Below are 18348 nucleotides of genomic sequence, written 5' to 3' on the forward strand. Positions count from 1 at the left end.
TTAATTGTAAATTATTAATTAATTAATTAATAATTAAATAAATAAATAAATAATTGATAACATTGAGAATTAATAATTAATAATAATTAACACGGCCTTCAACAAAAAACCCGAAGTTTATTATTTTAGACGCCAAAATTTGACAAGCAATCCGATAGGCACGCTGTGCCTATAGTGTTGTGAGATATGTCACCGTACCGGGCAGTTCAGCAACACCGCCACAGAGTAACGATTGGGTGGCAAACAACACAGATGTCCTGTCTAGCGCGTCGCACAAACCGCGCGTGTGTATGACCATAAACAAAACTGGTGTCTGCAGATAGTTTGTCAATTTCGAAAAGCATATTTGTTATTTTCTTCTTTTCCGAACTAAGAGATTAGGTGAGATGTGTTTTTATCAGCCGTTTCCTTCAACAGATAAATTTCATTACAATGTGAAGAGGTTGTCCTCGAAAATCCCACGGCGAATGCCCTTCTGCAATTGCGTATGCTTATACTATACGCCTGTGGAGCACGTATGAAACACTGTGTTAACTGTAGACGAAACCTTGATGCCAATTTGTTTAAGTCATCAGCAAACTAAAACAAACGAAAAGGGGCTGTACGTGGGTTGCTGGCTGTTAATTTATTTGATTGGCTGTTTAGGCCTAGTCTTTCTGGGGTGACTACTTGGCGTGTCACCTACGCCCAACTGGCTGCCCACATGTTTGTCCTCGCCCAATTTGATCGGACCAATCGGTGTCAAGCTCCTGCGTCATTTGGTTGGCTTAATTCTAGTCAATCACAAGCCAGTATTCCTACCTATATATCTGCTCACCGTCGCCTGCTCCTTGTTGTTCACAGACATGGCACGCACCAAGCAGACTGCCCGCAAGAGTACAGGTGGAAAGGCCCCGAGGAAGCAGCTCGCGACCAAGGCCGCGCGCAAAAGTGCACCAGCCACCGGTGGTGTAAAGAAGCCTCATCGCTATAGGCCGGGGACCGTCGCTCTCCGTGAGATCCGCCGCTATCAGAAATCCACCGAGCTGCTGATCCGCAAACTGCCTTTCCAACGTCTGGTGAGGGAAATCGCCCAGGACTTCAAGACCGACCTGAGGTTCCAGAGCTCGGCTGTCTCTGCTCTACAGGAAGCCAGCGAAGCATATTTGGTTGGTCTGTTCGAGGATACTAACCTGTGCGCTTTCATGCCAACATCATGCCCAAGGACATCCAGCTTGCACGCCGCATCCGTGGTGAACGGGCTTAAATCGGCACCAACAAAGCTGCCCTGTGAACGCCATAACGGCCCTTTTTAGGGCCACCCACATTATGATATACTCGTTTTATTTTCTTGGGGGGTACCTCAGGTCTAGCCTTTTGGGGTGTGGGTAAATTGCCGCTGTTGCCCGGTCGGCTGAGCGTTATGCCAGACTATCAGGCGTAGCTGCCGGTTGGTCTTAGGTTTCACCAAAAGGCGGGTTTCGGTTGGTGCAGGTCGCCCTCGCCGGTAAAAACGGTTCACTTGTTGGGACTTATCGCCAGCACGCCTGGTACCCAGTCGACGGATTTGTATCCCATTAGGCACTGATGTGGTCTATTTGTCCCTGGTCGGTTTCATCCAAATGTCTAGTTCCGGTCGGTAATCGGGCACCGCCCACGTTTGTCTGCCGGATGTATCCTGTGGCATACTATTTACAGAGTTTCGCGCCACCAGGTGGCATCGTTAGGTTCTTTCTGCAGAGGTACTCGAACAATCCTGGTTCCGGTGTTTATGTTCACTTAATGAGGTGATTGCTGCGCCTAAACGACTGGCATACACAGGTCCTGTAAACGGAGCAAACGATCTATGAGACCGGTTTTCCGAAATTTTATTCGTTTCTGGGTTCACAGCGGATAGCGGAAGACCTGTCTCCCTGTCGGAGATGTGTCCGCTTGTGTGAATATATTTTCGTTGGAACTCCCCATTGTTTGAGGCTCGCCTGCGCTGTGAACCCCGGATTATCAACTAACGCAGCATCGTGCTTAGGTGTTAAGGAGACGGTATGTTGGAGTGGGGAAGTATTCGGCCTGTGATTGCTTTAGTTGTTTACGTTGGTTTTACACTGGGAAATACGGCAGACAGCCTGCAAAAAACGACGCAACTATTGCTCTCCAAGTTGCAGCTCAGCACCACATGTCCCTATGCAAGATGGTCCAAGTGGTTAGAGCGCGAATTTACTGACCGGAAGGTCCGTGGTTCGAACCCGACCTCTGCCACTCGACTTCCCCTGTCTAGGCTTGGGCGACCTGACAGTGTTCCAGCCCTCGTGCCTCCTTCGTGTGGCATGGCAGCTAGGCACCGAAAGGGTGCTACAGCTGAACGACTATGCAATTTCTGCTCTTCGATGGCAATCTGCGCGTAAATCCCGAGATATTGCGACCTCGTGCGTGCCGCGCTGAACCGTGAAGACAGGTCGATGAGTCAACATAAGCGGAAACGTGCTTAACTGAGTCAAGTGTTTAGTTTGTAGAGCGCCCATTGTCGGAAGCGTTCACCCAGATAAACATTTTTGAGTGGTCATCGGCAAAGACCAAAGAACTGAATGGAATAAACGTCCATACATGATTCCACCAAGATGGCCGTTAGGATTTAGGTGCTTCAGGTGGACGCACGAAGAGTGCTAATCTGATGAAATAACTCAGCCTTAGCGATCCCATTTGGAGCATGCAGAGACTAACGATCCTCCTCAGTAGTGAGGACAGTACCCTTAACCAGACTGAGTTAGATTGCCCAAAACAGTGGCGGTGGGTCCGCCTTGTAAACTTCTAAGTAAGTGCCAACTACACACACGGTAGAACGGCAAGACGTTGGTGATACACGCACCAAACGGGCACCACCGCTAAAGCGCTGATTTACTGAATTAGACGGCTTATCTGCCGGCAGAAGTTGGATTGGTCAGATCCCATTAGAATATTCGGAGCAACGAAGCTAACCCAACTCGAGGCTGTCAAACGTCCAGAAAACATTCTTTCATTCCGTCCTGCACGTAGTCCAAGTCCTCAGGGGATTTGTCAATGATGACAGAGAAACCCGTTTAACGCAGCAACCTGGGGTTGTAAATACGCCATACTATGCCTACCGGATATAGTCTGACTCTATCAATAAGTCTAGCGCAGCATTTTGCACGAAGACGTCCCCCCGACAATATGCTGAGTTAATCCGGGTGACCGCAGATCGGTTACCCACCCGCCAAGACAAAACAGCGATTCAGCCGTGGCCACTAGCACGTGCGATGAGAGTGCGGCCCAATGTTTGCAGCAGGAAGCTCACCGTCACACGAACGAGTCTACTCCTGGTCTGACGACTGTACAATCCTCAAAACAACTCTAGCGTAAGCATTGACGCCCGCGAAAACCCACGGCTGATCGACGATGCCATTGCTATTGGCTTATTTTTGCCGTCTGCTGACGTCCAATAAGCATGCAGATTAATGTGATTGGCGAATTCCTTATCATGATTACGCCTCGGTCAAGAATTTGGGGTACTGGTCAACCAAGTAGCTATGTTTTTGTTCTCGTCTCCGTTTGCGGCAAACGTCTCACGAGGGGAATGAGTGCTCCCGCTTCTGCTCCAGCCGTTTCGAAGAAACCCAAATCGGCCAAGCCCAAGATCCCAGCGAACCACCCGCCCGTGATCGATATGGTGAAGGCTTCCAACCCGCAAGGGCCCATCCCTCCCGACGAACAAGAAGCTCATCGCCGCCAACTACAAGTTTGATGTCGAGAAACTCGGCCCGCACATCCGTCGTGGCATTGTTCATGCCGTCGAGAAAGGTATCCTCGTTCGCGTCGGTAACAAGGGCAAAGGTGCATCCGGGAGCTTCAAGGTTGCCGAGAAGAAGACCGCCGTTCCTAAGCCTAAGCCTGTCAAGAAACCCAAAGTAGTCAAGGCCAAGAAGCCTGCAGCCCCGAAGAAGCCCAAGGCTGCCAAGAAACCGGCCAAGCCAAAGACCAAGACCCCGTCAAAGCCGAAGGCCGCCAAGAAACCAAAGAAGCCCGCCACACCCAAGAAGGCCAAGACGCCCAAGAAGCCGGCGGCTAAGAAAACCCCAAAGAAGAAGTGAATGCCTTGGTAGTCCTAGCAGTTGACGCTGCTACAACGGAGAACGCGACCACGGCCCTCTTTAGGGCCACACATTGTGATCAAAACACCTGTCGTTGCTTTACTTTTCGGCTATCCTAGGCGGGTGTGATTTTCCCAGAACGGCTCTGACCCCCAGTATCTCCGCCCGTCCCGTGTGTTGTCCGTGGCCTAAGTACCGTTTGCAGCGTGTGGCCGTCTCGGTACGGCGCCACCGGACAAGTTCTGATCGTTCAGTTGCTCCGTCGCTGAGGGGTTGGTTCACCGCGCCGGTCATCGTAGTGCCCTTACGCCGCGTCCCAGCGGTAATGAGCTGGGCTTTCTAATCTGTACCGGTTTTAAGCTATTCTCTAACATCCTCGGGTGCATTGGCATCGGGCATGGGTTCTTTTGGAGACTGGGAGCGTCAGTTAGGTGTGCTAAGCTATGATGGTCCGATAGAGCCAGCGACCGGGTCGCTACCGATCGGTCTATAACTATGCCCCGTAGGGTTCACTATACGGATACGTCTGGTGGATCGGCCGGGGACCCGGGACGTGGGGCACCGTCCGCATGGAGTCCAGCTTACGCAGTCGCTGTCCCGTGTGCCCCGCAAAGTATTTCCACAACAATTGCAGTTTCAATCACTCGTTATCCCCTTGCTAGCGGGAGATCTCCATTTACTGCGAAGAAACTCATCGTAGGCATGCAATGTCCACGGGCCTACTCAGGGTTACAATGGATTCTAGAATCCGATGATTGAAAGTGCGGATCTTACACACGATGCAAATTTGATGCCCAACCCATGAATCACGGAGACTGCGTACCACGTCGCTCCTGGATGAAAAGTTCACCATGACCTCGCCCAAGTAGCCCCGGTACCCGCTAACGTTTACGTACCAAGTATAGTTTCCATTCTCGTACCGGTACTTTGAACGGGATGCACCCAATTTATCCGTAACAAGAAACGTGGCACTTTGTAGGATTATGGGCATGCAAATTTGCTTTGGAACTGGATACTGTAGTAACATGATGAGTCTTGGGTGGCTTTATTGGAACTACCTAACATTATTGATAGGCAACTCTGTACTGCTTGGAAATGGACTCCATACTTGGGTAGTTTCGACGAAGTTTAAATTCGGGATAGAGGTGTGCTTTTCTCTGCGGTCGGGGATGTGCATTCCAAGTCTGCAAAATCACTCGATTGTTGGAGTCATCGTGAAAATGTACGTCCTTGGTCGACCGCGTAAAATGAGCTCCGTAAACAGTCGGTAGATCTAAATGTGCAGTATTTCGCTTCATCAGGTCAAGTGAGTAGGTCACTGAGTTAGCCAGATTTTAGGCCAGACGGAGAACCAATTAGTAAGACCTCGGATTGCCACACTCGGTGAACGTTGAATGCGAGCTACGGTATATACCGGGCTGACATCACCTCGCTCCACGGCGACACTCGTTTTCGTGGCAGTCATAAATTTCAATGTAAGCACTTGGTTCCCCGGTAAGGGGTTTCAAGAATCCCAGTACTTTGGGCAGGGAATCTATTCCGTCTGATATCGGTCTCACCGGGACATCTGGTTTGTGAATTACTGGGAGGCCGAAAGGGATTCTGTAGAGATAACCAAGCAACTGCAACTAGCAGACACCACCCATTCAGAACGGACACAGCTTACGGTAGATGAAATAGTGGAAGATATAATAGTATGTCTCACTCACACCGTTTTTGATGCCTTCGTTCACACTCAAGGACTTGGTCTAACAAATGAATGTCCAATATGCTCTGTTATGTAAGATATTTTTATGGAAGATTTTGGACAGAAAGCTCTAGCGGGATTCCTGTACCCACACAAGATATTCTGGCCTTACTTAGATGACACTTTCGTCGTAGTGAATTGAGACATAGTCAGTGAATTTTTTTACAACTAGCTGAATGACCTGAATTCGCACATCAAACTTAATATGTACATGTGGTCCATTTCGGCTTCACTGACCTCAGACTGCATGACCCATAAGGTCAGGAGAAAACTAAAAATCACAGTATACGAGAAATCAACCGACACTTGGGCAATTTTGAACCACTCGATTGCCCATCCGAAGTCGGTATTTGCCGGTATTCCCTCATCAGTGTTTAGGCATGTAAGGGGCCTGTGCACAGAAGCTGATCGGCCCGAACCTTTCGGGTACTGAATACCCAGCTCGTTTGATTAGGCGTCAATGGCGAAAGGTGTTGGTACCGGTAGCGAAACTAAAAAGGGAATGGATTGGGACTGATTCTATTCCATACAAACCAGAGATGTTCGAGATCATTCGAAGAATTCTAAACACGGCTAACATAAGAGGGGAAACACTGGTGCAATCGAAGGATCTCCTCCCTGAAAACAGAACCAAGGACTGTCTACAAAATTAAGTGTAACGACTGTACTGAAGTCTATGCAGGACAGAGGCGGGGACTAAAGTCCACTCTGCAGAAACTAATGACGTGTCGATCGATTCAGAACTTTTTCCCACTGACTGAAAACTCAGTAATTATTTGAACTTGAGGTTACACTAGGCAGCACAGAAATCTGGGTACAGTGTCTACCTGACGTGGCATATTACAATAATCTGTGGTCTAGATCCATCCGTATTCGGATTGTCACCAAACTTTTTCGAAAAAGATGACTACCCAATCGGTCCCAAGTAGTTTTCACGTGGTTGTGCATGCTACACTGTTCTGAGTGAATCTTCCCACGTGGAGCAGTTGATGTCACTTATGACTTCAGCTGAGTCATTCATCTGCTCGTTGTCAATCCGATAAACTCAAGCAAATGGCTCAGCCATGACTATGTACAGAGTGGCCCGATCACCCACATCATTCATGCAATAAACACAGCCAGTTGGTCTCGCCCAACGATCTGCTTGATTACAGTTGTTATCAAATGGGATCTATGCTCTTCTTATTTAAAAAACGCATTGTAATCTAACGAGACGAGATTCAGCAGGGAAAACGATTAACACTACCCAAGTTTGTAAATCTCTTGGCATTATGACCTACAAAAAACGTCTCTCATTTGCTGTATTGGAAAATCTTATACCCTGTCACGATAAGTAATGGTGGAACAGGGTAGTGTTCACCCAAGCAAAGTACGATTAATTGTAAACAAAGGTACGTCTAATGTGAGCGATGGTCGGACGCTTTAGGAAGGTATTAGCATAAACACCACATCGCACAGTTTGATATCACTTCAGTGTTCACTTCATCTTCAGTTTGGCTAACATAACTAATGCGTTCACATGGGTCTATACATATTACTTCGGTTTGAAAGTTCTTTTTATTACATAATTTTGTGATGCTCTACTCATAAGGTTGCTGAAAACTCCTCGACAGCCCACGACCGCTTTCGCCACCCTCGCAGCTCATCAGGTAGGCGCAGTCCCTGGGTTTCCGTCAACCTTATGTTCTACTTGAAACCAAATTGCACGAATTTTGCGAATACACACTCATTTGCAAACTAATTTGTTTTTTTCGAGAGACTCACCAGGAACCCAGCTGAATCTCTCGGTTTTGATGTTTCCAGTAATGCACCAAAAAAATGTACATGTATCGCGATATCTCGAATATCGTAGCGAGTGAAAAATAAGGAGGCCTGGTGCAGCACATTCAGTGATCTGGAAACATCACGAACAAGAGATTTAGCTGGGTTCCAGGTGAATCAGTGCATATTATTATCATTACCTTATCACGACCATTACGGTTCGTCCGCATCCAATCGGGAATACCACTGACCCGCCCCTAAGCAGTTCACCGACAGGTTTATCCACAGCCACCTAAGTATTCGAAGTCCTTCGAAGGCACTAATCAATACTTATGGATTACATTTCCATCCCCATTCAATTTTTAGTCAGTTTGGATGTGGCAGTGCACGTGCCACCTGACAGGTGTAACTTAGGGAGTTCGCATACGATGAAACTAATTACTAGGATTACGCAGGCAAGCTTGGCTCGGCAGTGTAGTACGATTAGGTTTAGACCGACTCGATTGCATATCTTCAATAAATGTTTCGAAAGAATCTGACGGCTCTTTGGACTTTATTAAACACTCGTGAAGAAAAAGTATGCGCATTCAACGGTCTCAAATCTAGACAGAGCACTCCAAAAGACTGTTCACATTGAGCAGGTCAAGGAGACGCATCTCAGGTTCATAAGAGTACAATTTTCATTGACACGATTTTGTTGCGAAAAGAACTAGCCACTTTGAGCATTAGATCCGTTTGGATGTTTATTCCACCGCCATGGAATTAGGTATCGGAGCCAATGTAGTATCGGCTTTTCTGCCGATTGCAGTTACCATTTGGTCACATCACAGTGATAGACACTAGAGTGAATAAGCAGTTTAGAGGGAGGATAATTTCACTGCATGTGTGGGTCCCTCCTTTTGAGAATTTGTCAGACAAACAGCCAGCCAATACGTCTTCCGTGATTGAAGAAGTAAAGGTGCGATATCCTATTTGAGAGGTAATCACTCTAGTGTTCAGGCGACAAAGGCCTGAAGGTTAAATGTTGAACTGCTGGCTGGAGGGTCGCGAGTTTCATGACGCGCTCGTTTGGGGATGAAGCAGTCGTACAGGGCTTCTCGGCTTTTCAGCATAGATTAGCTTCCCTGACAAGATGAAATCTTTATGGGCTATTAGAATAGTTATTTTGCGCTATTCAGCTCCTTGCTTATTAGGAAACTAGTCTTCAACAGAACCCTCATAGATAATAGTGTTTGTCATGGTTGTTTAGTTTACGTTGTCTTGTTTGTGTAGAGAAAAGTTCGAACGTCGCGACAGACCCTAAATGAATTTATTCATTTCGTCAGTTTATCAGCTAGGTAGAACTGGAGTATAGAGTTGAATGTTACACAACGAAGGTATACGTTTCGCTGCTCTAGTTCATCCGAAGCTAGTATGAAATATGTGAGTACTACTGGGTCAAGACACCATGGCCCCTACAATTTTTATCCAGATATCTCACCCCCTGTTTGTTCGACCACCATTAGGGAATACTAATCCGACGGAATCTGTCTCGAAAAATGATCAGGTCACGCAGATTTTCTTATGAAACGAGCCATCGTTAATCCACCTAGTAAATACGTGGTGGTACTCGGAGGGCACGTTAATATATACCACATTTTTCTCTCCGTTATATGTTAGTTTCGGCCTAATGCAGGAAAAATAACTAAATTAATGGCGCGAATAACAGGAGTTCTGACAGCTCTACTCTAACTCTTTTGAATAATGATGAATGTGCAATGTTAACAAGGATAAATAAGTCAATTTCTCTGATCAAGTATTTTAAGTACTCACAAAAATTTGTACCCTGGAATTTTTTATCGGTATTCCCGAGGTGCGAAGAGCAAAGCATTCTGCATCGTTCTAAGGAAACATATATGCCTCTTATTCGCAATCATTGATAGTAACCCTGGCTCACTAGACTTGGCTTGCTGGCGCCCTTCTGTGACACGTTCACCTTCCTCAAAGGCCGTTTTGCTTGGATGACGATGTTTACTTTAAAAGTGTAACATTTCCCCAAAGATAAAATTGATCTCTCATAAAAGAAACTACTCACAATGTTGCTGAAAACTCTTCAACAGCCCACGACCGATTTTGCTCTTCTCGGGGCTCATTAGGTAGGCGGTCCCCAAGTTTCCGTCAACCTCATGTTCTACTTAAACCAGAACTGCTCTGAGGTCGGAAAATACACTCAGTTGAAGACCATCATAGGCGAGAGTTTTACTAGAATCTCCCGTGAAGCCACATTAATTTGCAAATGAGTGTATTATTCGTTGAAAAAAATATTCTCTCCTTTTTGAATAATGACGGATGTGCAAAGTTAACAGAGTTAAAGTGGTCAGTTTCTCTGATGAATCACCAGAATACCAAAAGCGCTTTCATTTCGTAGAGTCAGTGTGTGAACTCATTACTGGTTCGGACAGATCGGTTTTGGGAAAGTGTGCTGCCACGACAAAGTATTTCAGTTTGCCATTTCTCTGTGGATGTTGAACTTTGTGTATCCTACTATGCATGTATCCATCTCTTATTCCACTGACGAGGCACTTGTCGCTCAGCTTTTCGTCGAGCAACACCACAGTCTAACCAGGTTTGTTTCCTGATGGAATGTGCAACCGTCGCTAACACTCGCCAACTGGATCGCCTCATAGATATTCCCTCAACTCCCAAAACCCTGATATAAGCTACTTGATTTTGGAAAGGTGCATTCCGAAGCGAGTAGTTTGAAAACACGGAGTGTGTTCGATTGCTGATCGTTAACTGTTAGGTGTTTTGGACTGGAATTTAGCTGAAAGAAGCGTTATAGACCCGAAATGTCTCTACATCATGTCAGTTCATAACACATGCGGGCATGGTTTTACCAAGTCTTTTTTTTCGAGAAATGCACTGATTTGCAAATCAATTTGGTTCTCACGAGAGACTCAACTTAATCTCTCGTTTTGATATTCTACGACTGAATGTGCTGCACACAGGCTACCTCATGTTTCAGCTGCCACGATATTCGAGATATCGCAGTATATTTTCAAAAACGAAGCTACTCACAAGGTTGCTGAAAACCCTTCGACAGCCCGCGACCGGTTTCGCCCTTCTTGGGGTTCATCAGGTAGGCGCAGTCCCCGATGTTCCGTCAGACTTATGTTCTACTTGAACCCATATTGGACTGTTTTCGAGAATTCAATTGAGTCTCCCGTGAAAACCATATTGATTTGCAAATGAGTGTATTTCTCGAACCCAGTTAGTTGTTTTTATGGGTTTTTTTATTTAACACCTTGCTCAAGCGTGACGAAATATTCGTTTTGTGCATGTTAAATCAGTGATTGACGAATACTGCGTTTATCGGTCAGCAAACGCTTGATTCGTCAGTGAGTGGCCACATTCCGAGTTTAACCATTCGGATGTCTTTGATCGGACCAAGTTTTAGGTGGGTGTATTCACTGAACCAATTCGCCTTGGTCTAGTTATTTGATTATCTCTCCCGTTATGCAAGAGACTAGATGTCCAATTTACTTTTTTTTCAAAATGACTTATTCCCACTGAGATGAACAGGATGAAACTCAAGACAAGATTTGTCAGGACTGTTACACAATTTTCGACGAGGAGCAGTTTACTTTTCATTTGTCACTGACTATACTCGGTGCGTAATTCAAACTGAAACTGCTCGATAAACTCCGGCAACTGAATACCATATAATCTTCTGATAAACGTTTTGACTGCGGGATTCTGCGGGGCTCAGACGGCCGACCTAGCAAAATATATGTGTGGACATTCACTGATGTCTATCTACGTATGACCTCTGGGTGTCCTACAGGATGACAGTCGTTTAAAAGTTTCTGTCAGCCACATTGAACGCTTGTTTTTGTGTGTTTGGGCTGGCAACACTACGCGCAAGCGCTGGTGCGCCACACTGAACATGTTCGTGCCAGCGGAGCGAGATGATATCTCCAGGTCCCAAGTCCGTCAGACCAAATCTCGCCGGACGGGACATGTTGACAGCCGCAATTCATTTCTTATCGCTGTTGATTAAACCGTGTGCGAACAAGGTTGTGGCCCATGTTTGGCTAGAAAGCATGCATGTTCAGCGAGATGTGACCAAACCACACATCCGACAAAATATGGCTCCGTTCCGTTCAGTTTTTCAGCTACACAGCGTGTATGGAAGTGCTGTGGTCCCGGAAACCACAGCACCGTTCACCGAGGACGAGGCGAATCAGAGCCACACGTTGGAGGAGATAGCTTGGTCAATTGTTTGTCCGACATGGCTGTGATATAGTCATATGTGTTAGTTTCATCGATAGTTTATCCCTATTAACTCGTCTTACATATTATCCAATCTTTGTTGAGCTCAAAAATCGACTGGGGATTTGTCATGAAGATATAGTGATAATCTTAGATGAATTACCAGAAAGTGAGACACGGTCTCAGATGACCGTGTGACAGGGGACATGTTTCATTTAGCTTTGTGATTGTCTAGCAACTCCGCGAAATTTTAGTGCAGTTTTATCCAAAATAACGGACTGGATACCAAACCGAAAGACGAGTAGTATACGACGCCGGGCCAATGGATTAATTCTGATCTGACCTAACGATTTGTTGAAGAATGGGGTGAAACGGATTTCAATTCAGTTTGCATGAAAAAATCATGCAGTGGAAAAAAACATGTTAGTGTCAACTGATGGAAATTGTTGCACATCTACTTGTTTTTGAAACGTGGTCAATCGCGGAGATCCCGAACAGGTATCGATGCATCTGAAAGTTTACGGGTTAACTTCCGACCGAAACTTATTTTGAGCATGAAATCACAAGACGATTTACCTGGATCTACAGTCAGCTTTTGTGTATACTTATCCGAATGTCCATGAGAAACATTATGCAGTAGGCGTACAACTGTATGACAGAAGACGTGAATACTGCCCAGGTTGGTTAACCGGATGAATTAGAAAACCCAATTGCAGTTCACTTTTTGTGCATTTGGGTGATACGAAATATACAGTGGTCCCTACCGAAGTCTTTCAGCTGTTGTACCGAGATTTGTCATACCACTCGAAGTTTGAGCGATCTGGACGGCTTAGCGCTCCCAAGGCTGTATTCGTAAGTCTGCGCATGTGTCCAAAACCCTCGGACAAACACCCTACGACAACGGGAAGGTGAAAACTATAAGCTATAAAACGGACATCTCATCATGCGAAGTTTGATACTGAACTGTGTTTATTGCGCATATCAGTGTCAAACAGCGAACCTTTATTTCTCAGTTATTGTGTTCTTACACATCGCGTTGTCTACAGCGCAGAAATTTCACACACATCAAAAAGCAGTGTTTTCACACTGTATCGGTGTTTTGATGACACCAAAATATGCGGAATTCTAACACCGAAAGTATTACTTGCGATCGAAATCGCGACAGCTCGACTGCTGCCATTAAAGAAGATCAGGTACACTGCCCTAACATCAGGGGGACTCGGTTTATTTACCCAGCTGCTGGATCCAATCTTCCCTGAAGCCGAAGCTCAGTAGGAGAGCTAAAGTTTGCAGGTTCTTGGAATCGCATGCGCAGATGATAATGGATGGAAAGTGATCCGCCCTGTCCAAAATCTGGGAAGAATTTTTACCAACCAAAGCAGGAGAATGGCTAGAAAATCGATTTGAGGTGGGTATAATTAACAGAGCGAAATTTCTGCAATTGCGTTGAAGAGTCAGTCCGAAGTTCGTTGTTCGCGGTCGATAAGCCGATGTAATACACTACTCATGAGGTTGCTGAACGGTGCTCAGTGTGTGCCTAGAATTGCTTGAAATTCTTGACCCCGGGAAATTTCGGCTATCGTAAAGGTCAAACTAGGGGTTAGAATCTGAGATGTGTGCATCAGACCGAGTTCAAAGGTCAGGGCCCAGTAGTTGACTGGTAACGGCAAGGGTTGCTCCTTGTGATGACTACTCATGACCCTTTCGTAGACAAACCAAACGGTCTCCCTTCTTTGACCACATGAAATTGAGTTAATCCCGAAATTAGCTTTACACGTAGCAAGGCGGAGCTTGGAAAAATCATTTATTTATTGGATCGAGAACCACGAATACATGTAGCATATGAGAAAGGGCAGGCCCAGCACTAGGTCCGAGCCGGCGATCTCCCGGCTACCAGACGGTTCATTCATAAGCTGGGATTAAGGGTGATGCTTCCATTCCCTCATACATATCCACCTGAATTTTGCACGTGATTAGCTTGCTTAATCAATAGTTGACAACGTATTTAGGTGAAATCCTGTACATTGTGCCACAGTGTATGCTGCAAAACCGACACAGCCCTCTTCAGAAAGAGACGTTGTCCATAGTTTTCGGGAAGGTAAACTAACGCCAGTGACCCTTCTGATTCTTTCAGTTTTAAAACATCCATGAAAATGTCGAATTGATAAGGAGTCCACTGTACTAAACGCTCAGATCACCAGACGATTGACGAAATCGTTATGTCATCAGCCAGCAGCAATACATCATCAATACATATGCCAACTATCATCATCATCATCATCATCATCATCATCATCATCATCATCATCATCATCATCATCATCATCATCATCATCATCATCATCATCATCATCATCGGCCTGAGCAACATAACCGGAAAGTTTTCCTTTATTTTATTTACAATTTTCGGATGAAAATAAGTGAATGGATAAGGAGGGGGTACCTGGTGTTGGCCTTTACAAGCATTATCGGGTGCACAATTTGAAGGAAACTGACATCACCGAGGCCACTGATATTGATCAGCCGCCATTTTTGCGAAATTTCCAGTTGTGTGCGATGGCGCTCGGGGGGAATCAATCGACGAAGGTGGATCACACCAGCGACGCATAAACTCTGCGAAATCTCTTTTACACCCTCCTAGGAGTCATTTTGTCCACCTTGCGATTTACGCTATATCGAATGAAGTACTGATAACGACACTTTCGGCATGTGTAGCCCATGGCCTGACTACCGCAGTTGATGTTGTTATATGTTTTTCGTGACTGGAGCAACTGCTCCCCAACCAACCGTTTTCTAATTACTTCATTACGAATAAGTTGATGCCATCCGGCACAAGCAAGGTGGTCATAGCAAGTAGATAATAAGCAAGGAGGTACATACAAGAAACTAATACAACTGTCGAGGCATGTAATGCTCCATCAGTGGGATCAAACCAGCGTCAGCTGCACTGTGAATGAGCAAAACCTACGACAGGTCAAGGATTGCCCGCCAAACTACTTTGCAGGGAAAAATAGTCGTCAAACAGTAAAATGATGTCGTCCAATACATGTCCATTAGTCTCGTTCCAGACCTGATTTCGATACCTGTCTTCACGCCCTCTTGGAGCATACACATCAAGATGAGTTCGTTGACGAGATTGAGCAAAAAGGAGGGGACAATTGTGACCTAATCCACAACTCTTACGAAGCTGTTCAACAGCTCGTTGTTAACCTTAGCCCGACAAAAGGTCTACGAATAAAAAAGGTACTTCAATAGCATTCCCTTCTGGCCAAGGATATTTTGGAGAACTCATCTCCCTGGAAGTGTCTTCGGCTTTGTCGATAAAATACGCGCTTGATGGTTCGTTCTTTACGATCTGTCATGCAGAAAGTTAAACGTACGCGTAATGCTCCTATATTAAAGAAAGGATTAAAAGAATCTTTTCATGTTAATTATTAATAAAACCGCGTGTGTGTACAATTTTCAAGAGGGGGTGCTGTCGAGGATACAAACAGCGGTTGCTGAACTGACAGTCAACAATCTCAACTAATCGTCATGTAGATTATGTTGCACGGTTGGCTCAAATTGCTCTGATCAAACAAGAGGGCTTATCCCGATGCACCGATTGCTACATTGGTGTTCGAAATTATAGCTGGTTTTTGAAACTACTCGTTATCGATTTCTATGCCCCCTGACTCAAGCGGTCAACGCACCGCAGTGTTGCGGTGCACGACTTGGGTACTTTATGCCCACCATCCGCATCTTGTCAACACAATTGAAACGTACAACTGTACAACAAAAACACATACTTTTGTTCACTTATATGGACGTTATTGGTACCATGTTGCGTTGACGCGTCCGTTTCTCAGTGGACTTTGATGGAGCAAGTCGAAGTCCGTGGCCACCGCCTTTTGAAATGAGTCTGAGGGATCTATACACAAAACGGACCAGAAACTAGTCACAGTCCCAGGTGCATGAAAGAATGTGATGGCATCGGTATCAGCAGAAAGCGGTATCTTTCTACCAATCTATCAACCAAGTTTCATTGTCGTCTTATGTCCCAGTCAGAATATCATGACACCAATCGCCCTCACTCCTGCTGAAATGAATACAGATCATATATTCTATGGTCGTCATTACTGATTATTTGCTATAGCTTCACAATAAGAGCATTGTTCACACTGAACTAACTGATACTTGAGAGACTGGATCGAGGTATGACTCCATCGGAAGGTCCATACTTCCGCTTGTTTCAACAACGAAATAGGGATGCTTGTGTTCCCTACTATATGGCATAAAACCTACCATAATACATGAGTTTCGGCCAAAGGCTCTGTAGTTTCCTCGTTCTCCGTTTCCTGTTGTCCACCCCCTTGTCCCTTGATGACAGTGGTCAGGCCACTTTTTCTAGGTCCGCTATTTTCATGTCTTTCACCAGCTCCAGCTCTAACAATCCTCACTCAGTATGGAGTCAAAAGCGGACAACTGTTAGGTCTCATAGCTCCAATAATTTGCCACCGCATCACACATGACCAGGTAGTCGGAAATAAATATCCTACGAGATATCCCGGGAGATTTTCATCATGATTTCGCCAACGATCGGGAAGATTCGAGATCATTTCGAACGATAATTAACGGGTCTGGGGGAAAAGGGAGGCGAAGGTCGCAAAATAGGTGTTCTGAATGCCAGTCTCATATAAATTGTAGGATACTTTAAACACTGAGTTAGGCACAGCAACGCAAGGAAACCGACGTGTGTCTCTGAATGGCAGATGAGCCGGCTGAATTGACGTCTGAGAACTGGGGTGCTCAACTACGACCAGGTTGGCGCATTTGCTGATCCAGTAAGCTTTCCGATGCACTCGACTTGCTCACATTAGCTTTTATAGTTGTGAGCCTCATTTCAGCATCCTAATCTGGTCGGCATTAAGAATCATGGCAGGGTGAACCTAGAAGTACGTACTTCGCGATTTCCTGGGTGATTTCNCATGATCCGGGATTCCGGACCACTGTCTTCAAATTAGATACATCACAGAGCCATTTGCGGTACGCTTCAATGGAGAGGCATCGGAGCAAGGGAAGGATGGCGCCAGTGATGAAAAGAAACTCTAAAACCTGGTCAATCTGTTTCGTATCTGTTGAACCTTTAAAACGTTGCAACAAACAGACTATTGATACGTGGCTATGCGCATACATTGGTATCCAAGATCAGTCCGTACAGTTTATACAAATGTTCTTGGAAATTCGACGCGGATTTAACCACAATATCCCGACCGTTGAAAAACAGTGATGAGTAGGTTAAAAGAGTTTGAAGGTGACGGGGTAGCAATTCCATTCTGATGAATCAATGAAAGATACCTGTCGTCTTCGTCCAAAGGCGAACTGATCGACTCAGTTGATTAGCTGTTGCAGGATGTTGTGTCTGCCACCAAAGAGTTGTGCTGCACTAGGAACCAGAATAACGTCCTGGACTCCAAACGGGGTCGAACAACCGAAACCCTTGATTTGAGTAGCCCGATGTCGTCCGCTTGGTGTAACTGGAGTTACTGGATAGCGTTGACGAACGCTGTTCTCCACGCTCTGTTCTGAGGACCCAACTCCATCAAGATGGATATGAGCTTTGGTTTGAACATGACCGTGTGAGGATTGTGCATTGAAGCACCGGTGTTTTGCATGCTTCCCTTGACCTTAAGCTGAATGGGCATCTATGTTGGATCACTTATACAACACGTTTCGTCAGTTTGGTCGCGAACTGTGAACTTCCAGCTGGTTTGTTAAACTACCTTGGGACGTGACGAAAGGTGTTCTATGTTCGGCCTATCATTGTTACAACCACATTACCCCTATAAGTAGATGAATCTCGTCGTTCGTTTGTGGTAAGCTCCCTGTGTAATCCGTGTACCTGGATGAATGATATCCGTGTATCGGGAAATGAATCTTCATCAGGCCGAACAGAAGAAGGGCGGTCGAGATGTACAGGAATTCGCAAGTTGAACATTTCTATGCTAATTTCCCATAAATTAGAAGTCTCATTTCTCCATTGGGCGTTCAACTTTAACCCGATGTTTTTCTAACCGATGAATCATGGAGTTTGGTCGAGTCAGCTTAAGGTGGGCACCTTTAGAGAGAATGCCAGCAACATTATACGCAGCTCCTGGAAGTTCAGCTAAAACTGTTTGCTCACTCTCAACTAAATCCGCGTGGAACCAGCGTACTGAAATAAGCTATCATGTGAATTGTTGCATGAGTACATCTTACCCGTCGAACTGCACCAGACTGAATTTGTCATGAAGTCAAGACCTATCGATCTGTCTGATTAAATTTGTACAGTACTGAACTACAGTCGAGTTGAGGTGCGGACAAGCATGCGTTGAATACGTGTACAATTGTTCCTTTTTAGGATACGCGGTCCATGGAAGAACCGGATTTAATCGAGGCGCTTAAGCACCTTATTTTGGTTATTCATGGTCAAGATGAAACCTGACGTGAATTATGGAAGTTCAGAATAGATGTTATATTTACAACTCA

General features: G+C 45.5%; 2 protein-coding genes across 2 annotated transcripts in view; both read left to right on the forward strand.

Annotated features, from left to right (window-relative positions):
- Positions 1 to 3439: 3439 nt before the first annotated feature.
- T265_03551 (hypothetical protein) lies at positions 3440 to 4082 on the forward strand (the record flags this gene model as incomplete). Its single annotated transcript, XM_009168063.1, has 2 exons — positions 3440 to 3661; positions 3732 to 4082. 2 exons carry the CDS (start codon positions 3440 to 3442, stop codon positions 4080 to 4082), a joined length of 573 nt encoding a protein of 190 aa, XP_009166327.1.
- A 495-nt stretch (positions 4083 to 4577) lies between these two features.
- Positions 4578 to 18348, forward strand: part of T265_03552 (hypothetical protein) — a gene marked incomplete at both ends in the record, with an annotated part of 22088 nt that continues 8317 nt past the window's right edge. The window contains one exon of the mRNA XM_009168064.1: positions 4578 to 4695. Within this exon, the coding sequence (XP_009166328.1) occupies positions 4578 to 4695 (118 nt within the window). The remainder of the gene's footprint in view (positions 4696 to 18348) is intronic.

Source organism: Opisthorchis viverrini (assembly GCF_000715545.1).
Source record: "Opisthorchis viverrini unplaced genomic scaffold opera_v5_51, whole genome shotgun sequence".
Lineage (NCBI taxonomy): Eukaryota > Metazoa > Platyhelminthes > Trematoda > Opisthorchiida > Opisthorchiidae > Opisthorchis > Opisthorchis viverrini.